The sequence below is a fragment of the Pituophis catenifer genome, unplaced genomic scaffold, assembly GCF_029215685.1.
Source record: "Pituophis catenifer annectens isolate HBS135680 unplaced genomic scaffold, rPitCat1.0.hap2 SCAF_3, whole genome shotgun sequence".
In the NCBI taxonomy this organism is placed as follows: domain Eukaryota; kingdom Metazoa; phylum Chordata; class Lepidosauria; order Squamata; family Colubridae; genus Pituophis; species Pituophis catenifer.
The window spans coordinates 8035044-8052787 of record NW_027256883.1 but is presented as its reverse complement, the minus strand read 5'-3'; the positions used below and the strand labels follow the sequence as shown (position 1 = coordinate 8052787).

The following is a 17744-nucleotide window of genomic DNA, read 5'->3' as shown; positions in this document are numbered from 1 at the left end:
TGCCCACCATGCCACGTCCACAGAACCGGTAGTAAAAAAAAAAGTTGGATTTCACCACAGCTTCCAACTCTGTTATTGTATTTTATTACTCTAAATCCACTCCGAATAGCAGCTACTGTTCATCACATCTCTGTGAGGTTGATCCACAAAATGTTCACTAAAGGAAAAACCTCCTCACTTGCTGATCGGCCACATCTGGTCAGCTCCAAGGGGTTAAAATGTTGAAAGCAGAAAAGGCAAGCTTGCATTTTGCTTAGACACAGAAGAGTTTATCATCCAGCAGGATGCCATGAGGAACAGACTTGTGATCACAGCATGTCATCACCCTGGTTGATTGTTACACTACCTGACTTATAGCGTTTGTCAGTGACCAATTGCTCCTGGAACATATGTTTATTCTCCCGACGGGGAGGGAAATGCCAGCTCAGAGAGAAGCTCAGCACACCCGAAAGAAAGATCATGAAAGACCAATAACTTACTGGAGTTATATGGACTATTTTAGATATAAAAGAGATTTGGTCAATCATGTTGCCCTCCCCTTTCTTCTCCTTTCCCTTCCTTCCTCTCCTCTTCTTTTATCCTTCCCTTTATTCCTGCCCTCTTCCTCCCCTTCTTTTTTCCCTTCCTCCTTTCTCTTTTTTATCCTACTCCTCCTTTCTATTCCTCATATCTTTTCTTCTTCCCCTTCCTCTCCTCCTCCTCTTCTCTCCTCTCTCCTTTTTCTTTTTTCCCACTTTTCCTTTGTTGCAATATTTTTCAGGATCAGACTCAATAATAGTAGTGAGAGTTAAAGGTTTAAATAGAGTTCCTTTTATTTACAATAGGCATTCTATATTCACTGAATATTCACAGATAGAAGCAAGGAAAAGGGTGTAGGTAGCTCCTTATATATACAATGGGTGGAGCTATAAGTGGGAGTGATGAATTATGAATACATTAAGAAGTGAAGAATAAGTTAACCCCTGATACCCCATTCATATACTATTTACACATTAGAGAATAAGGCATTTACATCTGACAAATCCCCCTCTAAATGCCGATTCGTTATACAACACCAATTACACTCAGATTCAGGACAATACAAGACATACAATTTAGAAGTTAAATATTTGTGCTGCTTAGAAGGTAATGGCTTTGTCAATATGTCAGCTAATTGTTCTGAAGTATCACAATGCACTGCTTTAATAAATCCATCCTGAGATAATTGTCTCACATGTTTAAATTTTATATCTATATGTCTGGACCTTTGTCCAATGGCATCAGATCTAGATATTTCAATGGCTGCTTTATTGTCTTCATGCATAACAAAAGGCAAAGTAGGTTTTTTCCAAACATCTGAAATTAAATCATTAAACCATACAAGGTTATTTGCAGCTTTGGATAAACAAACATATTCCGCTTCCGTCGTTGAAGTGGCCACTAGTTCTTGTTTACCAGTGTACCAGTAAACTGGACAGTCGTTTAAGAGAAAAATATAACCAGATGTACTTTTTCTGCATGAGGTGTCTCCAGCCCAGTCCGCATCTGCGTAACATGCAAGCTTTGGTTCTTTATTATCATTAGGTTCTAATATTAAACAAAAGTCTAGTGTACTTTTCAGATATCTTAAAATTCTTTTAACAGCTTCCCAGTGATACATTGTTGGTTTGCTGACATGTCTGGATAATAAATTGAGTGGTAAGGCGATATCTGGTCTAGTCCAATTAGATATATAAAGAAGTGAACCTATGATTGATCTATAAAATGTGTTGTCCTTGAATTCAGGGGAAGATTCATCAGTATTTCTAAGAAAATCAGTTTGCATAGGAGTATCACAAGGTTTGGCATTATTTAAATTGCATTTATTTAAAAGTTCTATGATCTTATCTCTCTGAGTGAGTTTGAATCCCCTTCTAGTTTTATTAATTTGGACACCAAGATATTTGTTCACTTTGCCTAGAGATTTCAACGAGAAATGTTCATTTAGCTTATTTACAAAAGTTTCTCTTCTCTCTTTATGTTTTCCTATATATAAAATGTCATCTACATAAATCAATACAAATTCAACGTAGTCATCACCCTTTTTGACAAAGAAACAGTTATCAGCAGTGGTAGCGTTGAAGTCCATGGTTTTAAGTACTTTTACTAAACAATCATACCATCGTTTACCAGATTGTTTTAACCCGTATAAACTCTTGTTCAACAGCCAAATTTCATTTTTGTTTGTGTATTGACTGTGAGGTGCTCTTACGTATATTTCCTTATCTAGTTTTGCGTGTAGATACGCAGTCTGTATGTCATATTGAAATACATCAAGATTGAGTGCTGATGCTACCACTAGAGCTGTTTTGACACTCTCTGTTCTTACTGTGGGGGAATACGTGTCAGTATAGTCCTCCGGATATTTCTGTGCATAACCTTGTGCAACTAGTCTAGCTTTGTATAGAGTATTGCCTCCTTCTAAGTTCTTAATTTTATATATCCACCTGGTACCAATAATTGTTTTATCTTTAGGTGCAATTGCAGGTGTAAATACATTTAATCCTTGTAAACTTTCCATCTCTTTCTTCATAGCTAATTCCCATTTTTCTTTTTCTTCACGAGGGAGTTTTAACACTTCCTCATATGTATTAGGTGTTATTGGCTCACTATCCATATGCATTATGTAATCCTTGTATTTATTTGGCATTTGATTTCTGTTGTTCCTAATGATTCTTTCAGGTTTACTATTGTTATCATGCAAATATCTTGCTTCCTTTTTTGTTAGTGTGTCTGTCTTTATTTTGTGTTGGCTATTTGTCCAAGTTTTGTTTTTGTTTTTATATTTGTTGATATTTTGTTTTTCTATGGTCTCTTTCTCATGAGATTCTGTATCTTTGTATTTATTTGGAAATATTTCATTAAGATGTAATTTAGACCAGTTGGCCTGTTCATGGAACACAGCTGTTCTGGAAACTATAAATTTGTTATTATTATCAATGAATCTGTACCCTTTAGTGCCAGTCTCATATCCCATAAATCTGAGTCTTCTGGATACGTTTTCTCCTTTTCTTCTCAACTGCTTAGGTATGTGTACGTCTGCAGTGACTCCAAATATGTGCATGTGTGCTAATTTTGGTTTCCTATTATACATTACTTCATATGGTGTCTTATTTACAATACTGGACCAGGTTCTATTTTGTGTGTAATTTGAATAATGTAAGGCTTCTGACCAGAATTGTTTGCTTAAGCCAGCATCTTCCAATGTGCATCTAATCATGGTTTGTAATGTGGAATTCTTCCTCTCTACAATCCCGTTCTGGAACGCAGAAAATGGACTAGACGTGTAATGTAGCATTCCTCTATCTTTTAACCATTGGGAGAATTCCTTAGACATGAATTCACATCCCCTATCTGTCATAATTTGTTTTATTCTGATATTGTGTTGTGTTTCTATGCGTTTGTAAAATTCCTTAAATTTTTGAAAGGTTTCATCTTTGTGTTTTAATGTATAAACAAACCCATAGCGGCTATAATCGTCTACTATTATCAGGAAGTAACGTTTTCTATAAGTGATTGATGGAGTTAATGGGCCAACTAAGTCCATGTGTACTAAATCAAAAATTTTGTTAGTTGATCTAGTAGATTTTCTTGGCCTGGGACTAGTTTTTAGTTTTGTAGATTTACATACTGAGCATTCCAAATAGTTTTCACAATTTTTTATTTTGACACCTTCTGCGTGTTCAGTCATTTTTTGTACTACAGGAAAACTGGCATGTCCTAGCTTCCTATGTAAGATGTGAGCACACTCATCATGAATTGGCTTACCTATTTTTGGTTTTTTTTCATTGTGTGCATCTACGTGATCATGAGATATTTTACATTCATCATTGTCACTGTTGCTAATATTTTCATCATCTACTTCAATACAATCTTCCATATTTGAATCAATGTTATGCAACCATTTTTCTTTTGTTATCAGATAAGGTAGGCCTCCTTTAATTATCACAGTGCCTATATTTATTTTATTCTTCTCCAAAGTTGCTTTTCCCTTTGAAAAAACTATATTAATGTCAGAATCTCTACTTAGTTTTATGGCACTTAGTATGTTATGAGGTATTTCAGGTATTAACAATACCCCCTCTATTTTTCCTAGACCAGGCAGGGTTACATTCCCTCTACCTAATACTTGAACCTTTTCTTGGTTAGCTACCTTTATTACAAACTTATCTTCTGCAAAAGAAGACAATATATTTTTGTTATTAGTGGTGTGATTAGTTGCTCCAGAATCAATAAGCCAATTATTGTTCTCATTTTGCTGTATTTTTGTGTTGTCTTGTTTATTTAATCCATTCAGTGAACCAGATTTTCTATCCTTTGAATTATCTCTGCCCCCTCTATTCTCTTTGTAATTTGGTGGGCTTCTATATCTATGTCTATCTATTGAAGACTGTCTATAATTGTATTTGTTTCTATATTCTGACCTATGTCTTTCCTTTGAAATTTTGGGACAATCTCTTCTATTGTGTTCCCTGGATCCACAATTGTGACATTTAAATGTTTCATTATATTTTTCTTGGAAAGCTACTTTCCTATATGGTTTGTGTTCTGTGTGATTGCTAGAACGATTCCTTCTTGAATTGTCTTCTGCTATCAATTTATTGGATAGACTTTCTATGGATAAATATCCTAGATTGATAGTGTCTAAATGTGACATAAAACTGTCCCATGATGGATCAAGTGAGTTGATAATAACACTTTTCATAGTTTGGTCTGAAATCACCTCCCCCCTCAAATGCAGCTCAGCTCTTATTTTGTTTAGGGATATTAAATGCTCACTTATGGAAACCCCTGGTTTTACCCTAGATGAAAAGAAATCCTTAGACATTCTTGTGGTGGTAGCTACACTGTCGCTGTGAAACAAATTAAACATGCATTGAATAATTTCTGAAACAGTCAGATTTGGCTTGATGCTATGATATATTGCAGGAGACACACTAGATATTATTAAGAAAAATGCTCTATGGTGTAAACAATCTATTTTTAAAGTCCAAGGTCTTTTTGGGGGACTAGTAATAAAAAACAGTAAGTTTTCCTTCATAAAGACAACCTGGAGCTGTTGATACCATTCTTGCAAATTAACGCCATCAACCCTTAGCTTTGGGAAGTCATTGGGTAAATTTCCGACATTATTTTGTCCATTACTTACAACCTGAGGTAGTCCGTGGTCTCGCAAGTGTAGAAAATTGCAAAACGGCATGGGGATGCTCGCAACGAGTCTGCATGGTCTTCTCGCCAGTTCATGTCTTCCCGGACCGTCTGCGTAGTTTTGCGCATGCGCGTTGTCCATTTCTTCTTTGGAGTCGTCGTGGAAGGTTCTCTCCATTGCGGCTCGCTCGTTCTGTTCCTCTTCAGACGAGTCGGTCTCTGGTTCGATTTTGGGAGTCCTGATGACGGCGGTTGCTCTTCTTTTTTTGGGGGGGGCGTTGGCGCTTGTTTCGGTCTGTGGTGTAGGGCGGTATCGGCAAGGCTCTCTGGGTTCGGGCGTCGGCGCTCTCGAAGTCAGGATGGGAGCGGGCAGGTCTTGAGGCATCGGCTTGCTCGCTCGTTTCTTCGGTAGCTCTTTGGCAATTTTTAGTTTTGGCCCAAATGCAGCAAAAAGCGTTTTCATTGCTGATTTTATTTGGGAGTTTGTTGAATCATCTTCACTTTCTGATTCTGATTCTTCTGAGGGGTTTGAATCTTCTTTTTCATTTTCGTTGTCTGATAACGTTTTTCGCGCCAGAAATTTTGAATTGAGCATTTTGATTGGCTCTGCTTCGCTCATCTTGGAGGCCTGTTGAAACCAAGATGGCTGCCATTCAAAATTTCGCGCGGGATCACCGTTTTTCTTCTTCATAATGACTTTCTCTGCAGTCATATCACTCACTATTTTTGGGTCTTTAGGCTTCTCATTAGTGATGTTTTTCTCTCTCGCTGCTCCGCTGTTCTTCAGCATATCTTGGAGTTTCGCGATGAGGCTTTCATCATTCTTCTGGCTCTTTAATAGTTTTAATATCTCTGACCTGAGTTCGTTATTCTCTATTTCGATTTCCTCCTGGTCATCATTTTCATCTATTATTTCTTCGTCTTCAGTGGTGTATTCTTCTGATTCTCTCGAAATTGCGTTTGTGGATTCGTTGATTATTTCTTGTTCTGTTTCCATTTCTTTGCTGTAGGCCCTGGTGTTGGGCCTATCTTTCTTAGACATTTTTAAGTTTTTATTGAGTCAATTAACCATCCTCTGCTACCAGCTTGTTGCAATATTTTTCAGGATCAGACTCAATAATAGTAGTGAGAGTTAAAGGTTTAAATAGAGTTCCTTTTATTTACAATAGGCATTCTATATTCACTGAATATTCACAGATAGAAGCAAGGAAAAGGGTGTAGGTAGCTCCTTATATATATACAATGGGTGGAGCTATAAGTGGGAGTGATGAATTATGAATACATTAAGAAGTGAAGAATAAGTTAACCCCTGATACCCCATTCATATACTATTTACACATTAGAGAATAAGGCATTTACATCTGACATCCTTTTTCCCCTTCTCCTCCTCTCCCTTCCTCTTCCTCTTCCTCTTCCTCTCATCTTTTCTTTTTCCCATATCCCTTCCCTCCCATTCCATTCTTTCTCTTTTCTTATTTCACTTCCTTCTCTTCTTTTTTCTGTTTTTTTCTATATCCCCTTTTCCTTGGTCTTCTCTTGTTTTCTCTTCCACTCCTCTTTCATTCTTCCCTTTTTCCTTCCTGTTCCCTCCCTTCCCCTTCCTCTTTCCTTTCCCCTTCCCCTTTCTCCTTCTCTCTCTTCTCCTCCTTCTCCTCACCTTTCCACCTTCCCCTCCTCCTTTTTCCACCTTCTCCTCCTTCTCTAGTTTTCTTCTTCTCTCTCCTTCTCCTTCTCCTCCCCATTCCACTACTTCTCCTTTCTTCTTTCCCTTCCTCCTATTCCACTTTTTTCTCCTCTCCTTCCCCTTCTCCAAAGCTTTCAAAGATCTGGTACTCCAGAGATTGAAAACCTGGCTCTATTTTTCATGAAATGCCTAGGAGAGCTTAAATGCACAAGAGCACTGCAGGATACTGTGCAGCCTACCTGTTCATACCAAATTGTTGGCAATTGTGTAAGGCAGGGTTATTTTCTCTCAGACCTTTGACAGAGTAAACACCTCAGGAAGTACATTTAGTGCTATTGAGAATTGCTCAGCTGAGAGTCACAGACTGAAGATAGATGAAATGAAAGATAGATAGATAGATAGATAGATAGATAGATAGATAGATAGATAGATGATAGATAGATAGATATAGATAGATAGATGTTAGATGATTGATAGATGACATAGATTAGATACAGTAGATAGATAGATAGATATAGATAGATAGATAGATAGATGTTAGATGATTGATAGATGACATAGATTAGATACAGTAGATAGATAGATGATAGAAGATAGACAGATAGATAAATAGATAGAAGATAGATAGATAGATAGATAGATAGATAGATAGATAGATAGATAGATGGCAGTTGGTAGATATAGATAGATGTTAGATGATTGATAGATGACATAGATTAGATACAGTAGATAGATAGATGATACATAGAAGATAGACAGATAAATAAATAAATAGATGATAGATAAATAAATAGATGATAGATAGATAGATAGATAGATAGATAGATAGTAGAGGGATGGATAAATATAAACTAGATAGATATTAAAAATTGAAAAAGTAGAAAGAGAGAGAAAGGGAGAAAGAGAAAGGATGGAGGGAGGGAAGATAAAAGAGCAAGAAATGCAGAAGAAGCAAAAGAAAAATAGAAAGAAAAAAGATACAAAGGAACAGCTTCCAATCTTCTTTATAGTAGTTGTAAGTAGAATGATAATTTTACCTCCATGGCTATATGGTAACTCTTTCCTTTCTACAATCTATTCAACCTAACCATCAAAACCAATTCCTTGTGTGTCCAATCACACTTGGCCAATAAAGATTTCTATTCTATTCTATTCTATTCTATTCTATTCTATTCTATTCTATTCTATTCTATTCTATTCTATTCTATTCTATTCTATTCTATTCTGAGGGACATTGCATCAGCCCAAAGTTCAACCAAACTCGATTCAGACAAACATGACTTCATATGGCCCCATGGGAGTCTGACTACAGTCAATAGAATACATGGTCTTGCCACAGGAACAGGAAGTTCAAGGGCAAGGCCCAAGAGAGAGTATAAATAACCCTCACTCTCCACTCCATGTGTTCAGCTACCCAGAATCACACATACTTGGTGGTTCTGCTTCACCATTAAACCATCTTTCCAGTCAGCCTCCATGTTTTCAGTGTCTTTTTCCCTACTTGGAACTGAACAAGATGGATATATCTTCCTACGGTAACATCATCAGCAACATCACAGACTACAAGAAAAGACTCCAACTCGGAGACCACCAAGAACCCCCACAGTTCAACCCTGAGCTACCCATATTGTCTTCTATTGGTCATTTCCAGTGACTGCTCTGGAAGAAAGAAACATGAATGTTAAAATAATGCATGGAACTCTTTTGGTGACAAGCCAAACATCTATGCTCAGACACTGCTGTTCTAAGAGTGCATATTTCCTGCCCCAGAGTCATCATTACAGTTTTTATTGTCTGGGAGCAAATATCTCCTTCAGTGACTCCATTTTAGTTCCATCAGAAACCAACATTTTGCTCGTTTGAAGGCATCATCACAAAATTGCTGATGCCCGGCCAAATGATTACTTAATCTTACAACAAGCTATTCATTTTTGGAAGTTTTTCCTTACAGGGATGGGAAAGAGGCAATTATACTGCCAAAAAGTAACAGCATGTACCTTGCCCAGAGTTTAATGGATGGATCTTTAAAAACAAAACCTCCAAAAATGAATACAAACCGATGATAGAATTGACTTGCATTTAATCACCTACTGCCTTGGTGGTGAACACTTTCAGTAATTAAAATGCCAGGGTTTTGAGTCAAAACAGTGGAACATTAACACTGCGGGGGGGGGGGAGATCTCTGAAGAAAAGCAAACCAAAAACTCATCTGTGAAAAAGACCTATTGGGCTGAATATTATACTCAGTTTTATTTTAAACTCTTCTGCTTCCTCAGAATTGCTTGAATTTTTCACCCACATTGCACCCTTCTGATTGATATTGAAATGTCAGGGTGAAGAACAATTGAAAATCTGATCGTGCTAAGCTAAAACTTAGTACAGGATTCCCAAAGACAACTGGATTTTGTTTTTCCTTGAAGATGTTTTGTTTCTCATCCAAGAAGCTTTTTCAGTTCTGACTGAATGGCGGAAGATGGATTTACGAGTCAAAAAGAGGGCTGTGAAAATATTTACAGATCCCTCGCATCCTGGACATAAACTGTTTCAACTCCTACTCTCAAAACGATGCTATAGACACAACTAGACACAAGAACAGTTTTCCCCCCGAATGCCATCACTCTGCTAAACAAATAATTCCCTCAACACTGTCAAACTAGGGGGCAGATGGTAATTGAAGATACTGTTGGAAGCAGAACTTGATGTTACCCTAACATGGGCGATGGAATTAATAATCCAGTTGAAAGACATTACAGAAGATACTATATGGATTAAAAATTTAAAGTCATTTGAGGATTTTATTTATATATGGAAATATCTTTTAGTGGTGTGGTGTGGGCAGAAGAACAAAGATATTAAAAATATTATGTATGGTAGACCTGTAGGAAAATGGGTGGAGATAGGTTAGGTTGTTTAGTTTAGGAAAAGGGATGTTATGTTCAGATATTAATATACGTAAAAGATTTGAATTAAGAGATATATGTATGGGGGTGGAGGAAATGGGTAGATTATGAGTTGAATAAATGTCAAATTAGGATTTATTATATAATTTTATAGCTGAATGTTGCTTTGAAATGTATAGTATAGGGGGGATATAATAATAATGTTAGAAAGAAATGGTTAGCATATGGGGGGGTGTAAAAGGATGGTAAAGTATTATATAATCTGATATCAATTTGGATTTTATTTTGGAGAAGCCATGGGGGGAGGGGAGGGGGAGGGGGGGTTAGGGAGGAGGGGGGGAAAGGGGGAAAAATCTGTATTTGAAAAACTTTTTCAATAAAAAAAAAACACTGTCAAACTAGTTATTAAGTCTGCATTACTATTCATCTTCCCATTGTTCCTATCACCCATCTCCTCCCACTTATTACTGTATGACTGTAACCTTGTTGCTGGTATCCTTATGGTTTATATTGACTGTTTCCTAATATGACTTGATTGCTTATTTGTTCCCTATGACTATCATTAAGTGTTGTATCTTATGATTCTTGACAAATATATCTTTTCTTTTATGTACACTGAGAGCATATGCACCAAGACCAATTCCTTGTGTGTCCAATCACACTTGGCCAATAAAGAATTCTATTCTATTCTGTTCTGTTCTGTTCTGTTCTGTTCTGTTCTGTTCTGTTCTGTTCTGTTCTGTTCTGTTCTATTCTATTCTATTCTATTCTATTCTATTCTATTCTATTCTATTCTATTCTATTCTACCCTACTCTACTCTACTCTACTCTACATCCCTTGTAGTCATCCAGTTGTTATAACTCTCCCTGAGAATCATTGAGGCCACTTGGAGGTTTATCTGTGCCCTCGGCATCACTGAATAGTGCAGATGGATGTGGAATCTTCTTGGAACTGCTGAAAGGACTGTGTTGTAGACAGAAGATAGGTGTCTATGGAGATTCTCAGTCATGGTTCTCCCACAGATACTTTTCCAAGAGGCAACTGGACTTTCTTGTTTTACTTCGAAGATGTTGCGCTTCTCATCCAAGAAGCTTCTTCAGCCCTGAAGATAGGTGGTGTTGTATTCCACCATCACTCTTTATTGATAGAGGGCTTTTCAATCTTAATGTAGATGGCCATTTGGATCCTTCTTGTAAACTTGCTAAGGGCCAGATGGCTGCCAGGAATATAAATCCTCACAGTCTCCACCTTTCAGTCAGAAATGAAGAGGCTCCTTGGATGAGAAGCGAAGCATCTTCAAGGAAAAACAAAGTTTAGTTGCGTTTTGAGAAAGCAGCTTTGGAGCAACCACAACCTGGATGGCTGAAAATCTCCATAGACACTTAGTTCAGGAGATTCTGCTGACGGTAAAGGAGATTCTGCTGACCAATTCTAGGTAGAATGACATTTTCAGTACAGGTAGTCCTTGACTTATAACCATTTGTTCAATGACCATTCAAAGTTACAACAGCGCTGAAAAAGGTGAGCTATCACTGTTTTTCACATTTATGACCGTTGCAGCATTCCCATAATCATGGAATCAAAATTCAGATGCTTGGCAACTGGTTCGTATTTATGACGGTTGCAGTGTCCTGGGGTCATGTGATCACATTTTGTAACCTTCTGATGAGCAAAATCAATGGGGAAGCCTGATTCCCTTAACAACCATGTTACTAACTGAACAACTGCAGTGGTTCACTTAACAACTGTGGCAAGGAAGGTCATAAAATGGGGCAAAATTCACTTAAGAAATGACTCACTTAATAACAAAAATTTTGGCCTCCGTTGTGGTCGTAAGTCGAGAACTACCGTGTTTTCCCCAAAATAAGACCCTGTCTTATATTTTTTTGAACCCTGAAATAAGTGCTTGGCCTTATTGCCATGCGTTCAAAAGTCCGATTGAGCTTATTATCAGGGGATGTCTTACTTTGGGGAAAACAGGATACCTGTATACCCAAAAGAAGAACAGAAGAATATTCAAACTATAGATAGTTCTCAACTTATAACCATTCATTTAGCAACTGTTTGAAATTACAGAAGCACTGAAAAAGTGTTGTATGTCTTATGGTACTTACAACTGTCACAACATCACCAGAGTCATATTGTGATGACCCGGGACAAGGCCCGAAGGCCACACAGCCAGCTGAGAGTTCAAACTCCCCTTTAATGCTCTAAATTTTCCCAAATGCTCCCACGTTCTTGGCAAGTCCCAGAGCAAAATGCACACAAGCACTCACACAGCAGCCTCTGGCTGCCTGCAGTCCAGCAAAACAAAGGAACAGGGAAATGAGTCCACGAAGCAGGGAACAAACAATGAGTCCACAAAGCAAGGAACAAACAATGAGTCCACGAAGTAAAGAACAAGGCTCTGAGTCCACGAAGCAAGGAAGAAGCAAGCAGTCCTGCAAACTCGATATGTCTTCAATGGCACACAACACTCTACAAATTCAGTGTTTGTCCCTGACAAACGCCCTTCCCCACAGTGTCTCCTTAAATCTCAGTCCCCAGGTGTGCCTTGTGAAGAGGGGTGGGGTGCTCTCCTCCTGAGTTTTCAGGTTGGCCTGCACTGTTTCCACCTTCTCTCCACTCTCCATGCCTGGGGATCAGGAGGGAACAGTCCTTGCTCATCGCCTGAACTCCGTCGCTCCTCATTTCCACTGCTTATCCTCTCTTGGTTATCCGGCCCCCGTTCCTCTCTGCTAACAAGTCCTCCCAATCCTGAGGGGCCCTGGCCTGCCTCATCCTCCTCTTCCTCACATTCCTCCGAAGCCAATGAAGCCACCTCCTCAATATCCATTGGCTCCAGATCCGGCTTGTCCTCCTCTGCAAATTCAGGTTCCGGCGGGGGCATGACACTTATGAAAAAAAATTGGGCACTAGGCAACTGACATGTATTTAAAACATAGCAGCATTCTAGGGTCATGTGACCTTCCATTTGCAACCTTCCCAACTAGTTTTCAACAAGGAAAGTTCAAAGGGGGAAAACCAGATTTGTTTTACAACCATACAATTGATTTAACAACTGCTGTGATTCACTTAACAATCCCTGGAAATACAGCTGAAAAAAATCAAGCATGATTCACTTAAAAACCACCTTGCTTAGCAATGAAAATTCTGATCCCAATTGTAGTCATAAAATGAGGATTATTTCAGACTGATTTTAAAGAGGATTTAAATGGGAAGTACATGAAAAAGGTTAGACTCTGACTATTTGTACCAACCAAAGCTAACAAAATATTAATAACCTATTCCCTAAAATTAAAATTTGGGGTTAAATTACTGAGTTCTTACAAACAGAGTTCCCCGCAGATAGAGGGAGGGAGGGAGGGAGAAAGAGGGAGGGAGAGAGAGAGAGGGAGAGAGAGAGAGAGAGGGAGGGAGAGGGGGGAGGGAAGGAGAGAGAGAAAGGGGCGGAGGGGGAGAGAGAGAAACGGAGGGAGAGATGGAGGGAGGGAGAGGGAAGGAAAGAGAGAGAGGGAGGGAGGGAGAGGGGGGAGGGAGGGAGAGAGAGAGACAGAGAGGGAGAGGGAGGAGGGAAGGAGAGAGGGGGGAGGGGGAGGGTTCTCTATTACAGTATACAGAAATGTTTTGAAAGTATGGATTCTCTGGGTTGTCATTTCATTATTTCAGAGTAGTTTCAATTCAACCAAACTATTTATTAATTCAGGTCCAATGCTTACTCTGCAGAGTTTGAGAATCTATGCATTTCTTTCTGGAAATATGTCAAAATCTTCTTAATTAATATTTATTTCAATTTAGTAGCCCACAATTTGTCAACAAATTCTTTAAAATTCCTTGCATATACTAAATGACCTTAGAACAGGGGAGAATAGAATGAAGATATTTTATGAACCGAGCAGATAAATTAAAGATTAATTGAACTCAGGCAGATATGGGTAAACTTTATTTTTCATCTCAGTAAAGATTGCCAGAAGCTTATAACCTCTCCGAAGTTATAAAATCAGATTTGATGGAGTAGATTTAGATGTGAAGAATCTTCACATTTGTTTTTCTTCCCAGTACGTTATATATGCTTGTCCTTCAGAACTAAATAAATGGCTTCATGCTTTCTGTTTAAAAGAGACAATAATTTTTCATTTGCTTGCTCTCCGCTCAACATTTTCCACAGTTTCACTCTGCTGATGGAATATACAAATTATTTATTGATTTATTCCCAAACATCCTCTAAGCAGCATAGAAAGTTTTACCATGTTTTTGCTATTTATTATTTGATACAATCTAGTAGACTCCTTAATTTATCTCTTTGCCCTATATTAGGAATAATAAGTTTACTAAATTCAGACTGGGTCATTTCTGGTTAGACTTATATAAAGGTGAATGTTCCAAACTTTAGTCATGGGTTCCACAGACCATAGACTCATAACAAAACTTTAGAGTGTAATCTAGGTTTATATTTCATTTGATCCATCATGCAACCAAGATTTAGAAACACCAAGCATTATTACTCTTAGTAGCTTCCCTAATTCAATGATGGCTATTGACAAACAAGTTGAATGGTATTAGTATTTGGTTATTACATATGGCAGTTAACTGAAAAAATGAATGAATGGAATGTTTAAAATAATAGAGCATCTGAATATATGAGCCAGTTTGCTCTAGTAGGAAAGTGCGAATTTTAATCCTGCATATACAATAGGCAAGAAAACCAGCTGACTGACTTTGGGCCAATTACCAGAAGACCATGAGTTCCAGTCCCACCTTAGGCATGAAACTTAGCTGGATGACCAGCTCCTTTCTGTCAGCTTTACTACTTTTCAAAGTTGTTGTTCCATGGAAAATTGCAGGAGGAGGGAGTATTAGGTATGTTCTCTGCCTTAAGTTATCAGGAAGGAATGAAGGAATGAAGGAAGGAAGGAAGGGAGGGAGGGAGGGAGGGAGGGAGGGAGGGAGGAAGGAAGGAAGGAAGGAAGGAAGGAAGGAAGGAAGGAAGGAAGGAAGGAAGGAAGGAAGGAAGGAAGATAGAATTACTAGGTTTATTTGCCTGCTTAAGCCAAACAAGGGAAGGAAGATAGATAATAGATAGATGATGATAGAATAGAATAGAATAGAATAGAATAGAATAGAATAGAATAGAATAGAATAGAATAGAATAGAATAGAATAGAATTTTTTATTGGCCAAGTGTGATTGGACACACAAGGAATTGGTCTTGGTGCATATGCTCTCAGTGTACATAAAAGGAAAAGATACATTTGTCAAAGACATATTCATGATAGATAAATAGATAGATAGATAGATAGATAGATAGATAGATAGATAGATAGAGATAGAGATAGATAGATAGATAGATAGATAGATAGATAGATAGATAGAGATAGAGAGAGAGAGAGATAGATAGATAAATAGATAGATAGATAGATAGATAGAGATAGAGAGAGATAGATAGATAAAGAGAGAGAGAGAGAGAGAGAGAGAGAGAGAGAGAGAGAGAGAGAGAGAGAGAGAGATCTTTGATTTCCCAAAATTTTGCAATCCAATTTTGATATGTATGTTTTTGATTGGCTTAATTAGCAGTTATGTCATACCAAACATACCAAACGAGAAGAGTAATCTAAAATTGGTGATGCACTAATAAGAAGGCCATCTCTTCAACTCATGTTCATTCATAAATGGCTTCTAGAGTAAATCCTCCAAAAATATCCCAATTGGCATTGTATTTTCATAGAGCTCTTACCTGCATTACCTCTTAGAGCAGGGGTGTCAAACTCACGTTGTCATGGCGGCATCACTTGACCTATCAGAACTTTTTCCCTCTTTGCTAAACCGGGCGTGGGCGTGGCCAGCTCATGACGCATCTGGCCCATGGCCCAGGAGTTTGACAGCCCTGTCTTAGAGCATTACCTTGATTCACGGGTGGGTTCTACTTACCTTTACTACTGGTTCGCAACTGGGGCTGCGAGCTTTTTGTTTTGTTTTGTTTAGCTATTAGGTTTATACCCCACCTTCTTCCTCCAATTTCCTCCACTGCTTCAAAATTGCTTCAAAATTCTGGGCACAAAATTCTTCCCCCTTTCCCATGTATACAGTGCATAAAACATTATAATGGGCTGTGATTTGATCACCTTATAATGTCTATCATTCCAAAGCCCATGAAGTTGTATCTACCATATTTTTCAGACTATAAGACGCAGCGGAGAATAAGACGCACCAAGATTTCGAAGAGGGAAACAAGAAAAAAAATCATTTTTGCCTCCGTGTGCCCAGTTTTTGCCCTCCCCAGACCCCAGGAGCACTCTGCGGCCTCCCAAACCCTCTGCACATCCCATTTTTGCGAAAAACGGGCCTGTTTTTGGCAAAAATGGGACGCACAGGGCGGGGTTTCAGGAAGCCAAAAATGGCTGTATAAGACCAAATGCACCAACATTTGGTGTATAAGACGCACCAACATTTCCACCCTCTTTTAGAGGGTAATCTGAAAAGTACGGTAGGTTTGATTTTTTTAGAAAGACTTTCTGCATTTTGCATTCATGACCTTTGCATGGAGAAATTGACTTACCCTCTTTGGAAGAGATCAACATTATGGAATTTGTGCAGCTCCACAGAAAAGTTGACAGTTCCCTGGACCTCCGACATGATGTTTGTAGATCATCACCTGAAAAATAAGTAGTAAAGGAAAAGACGTAGTGTCAAATAGATGGGAAAACGTTAGGTTTGCAAAACGGACTTCCCTGAAAATCTATAAAGTGCTGGTTGTTGAATCATAATCATAAGTTTATTTGTCAAGCATACATAAGATAACAGGTAAAAGTATAAACATAATTTGAATACATGAAAAGAGTAAGAAAAAAGGAATATTAGAACTATACTATAATATCAGAATACTAAATATCAGATTATACTAAATAATAGTTTAATAAGCCTTTTCTGTGGGGGCTCCCTCCCTGGGGAATATCAAATGTGAACATTTATTTATTTATTTATTTTATTTATTTTATTTCTATACCGCCCTTCTCCCGCAGGACTCAGGGCGGTGCACAGCCAAAATAAAACATTGTATACAAAATTTAAAAAACAATTTAAAAACAATTAAATAATTGTGGCCCAAATAACTTAAAACAACCCAAATGAAAACTGAATCAATTAAAACTGAGAGGACGGGATCAAGCCAGCCCAGCTAGATGGAATAAGTATGTTTTTAGGGCCTGACAAAAAGTCCAGAGGTCTGATATCGTGCGTAACTCAGGGGGTAGGTCGTTCCAGAGGGCTGGTGCCGCCACAGAGAAGGCTCTCCCCCTGGGGGTCGCCAGCCGGCACTGTCTGGCCGACGGCGAGTGAACCGGCTGGTGGGAGGCTATTGGCGGCAGAAGGCGGTCTCGCAAATTTAAAATTCCTATCAATTTACCGACCCGTAGGTGACTGATTCACCCACTTTGAAGTGCGCTCATGAATTGGAGATGAAGTGCCAGCTAATTAACGTATGGTTGCTCCAGTGTTTTGCTTTCTTTCTCTTATGCAAAGGTGGTCTATTCATCCAGGATCAGATATAAGACTTTGCTATGACTTCAACTTACAAGTTCAGCTGTCTGTTTCTAAGTCTAGATACCAAGGAATGGCAGGGAAACCTCAACTAAATCTAGCAAACTCACCACATCTCCATACAAAAAGAGAAGTAGAAATAGGAAAATTTACAAAATTTAATCCACAAAATTAAACTAAAGTTAAATATTTCCCCAGTCCAGTTGTGTCTGACTCTAGGAGGCAGTGCTCATCTCTGTTTCTTAGCTGAGGGAGCCAGCATTGCCCAAAAACACTTCTATGATCGTGGCCAGCATGACTTCACGATGAGGGGCATGGAATGCTGTTACCTTCCCACCGAAGTGGTACTTATTTATCTACTTGCATTTGCATGCTTTCAAATTGCTAGGTGGGCAGGAGCTGGGGCAAGGAGAGGAGCTCATCCCATGGCACAGCCACTTGGATCTTGAGCCCAGGTT

The 17744-nt window shown here is 38.4% G+C and overlaps 1 protein-coding gene across 1 annotated transcript in view; it reads right to left on the bottom strand.

Annotated features, from left to right (window-relative positions):
* Positions 1-16383, bottom strand: part of FAM135B (family with sequence similarity 135 member B) — a 118878-nt gene extending 102495 nt beyond the window's left edge. The window contains exon 1 of the mRNA XM_070942005.1: positions 16307-16383. Within this exon, the coding sequence (XP_070798106.1) occupies positions 16307-16383 (77 nt within the window). The remainder of the gene's footprint in view (positions 1-16306) is intronic.
* Between the last annotated feature and the right edge of the window lie 1361 nt (positions 16384-17744).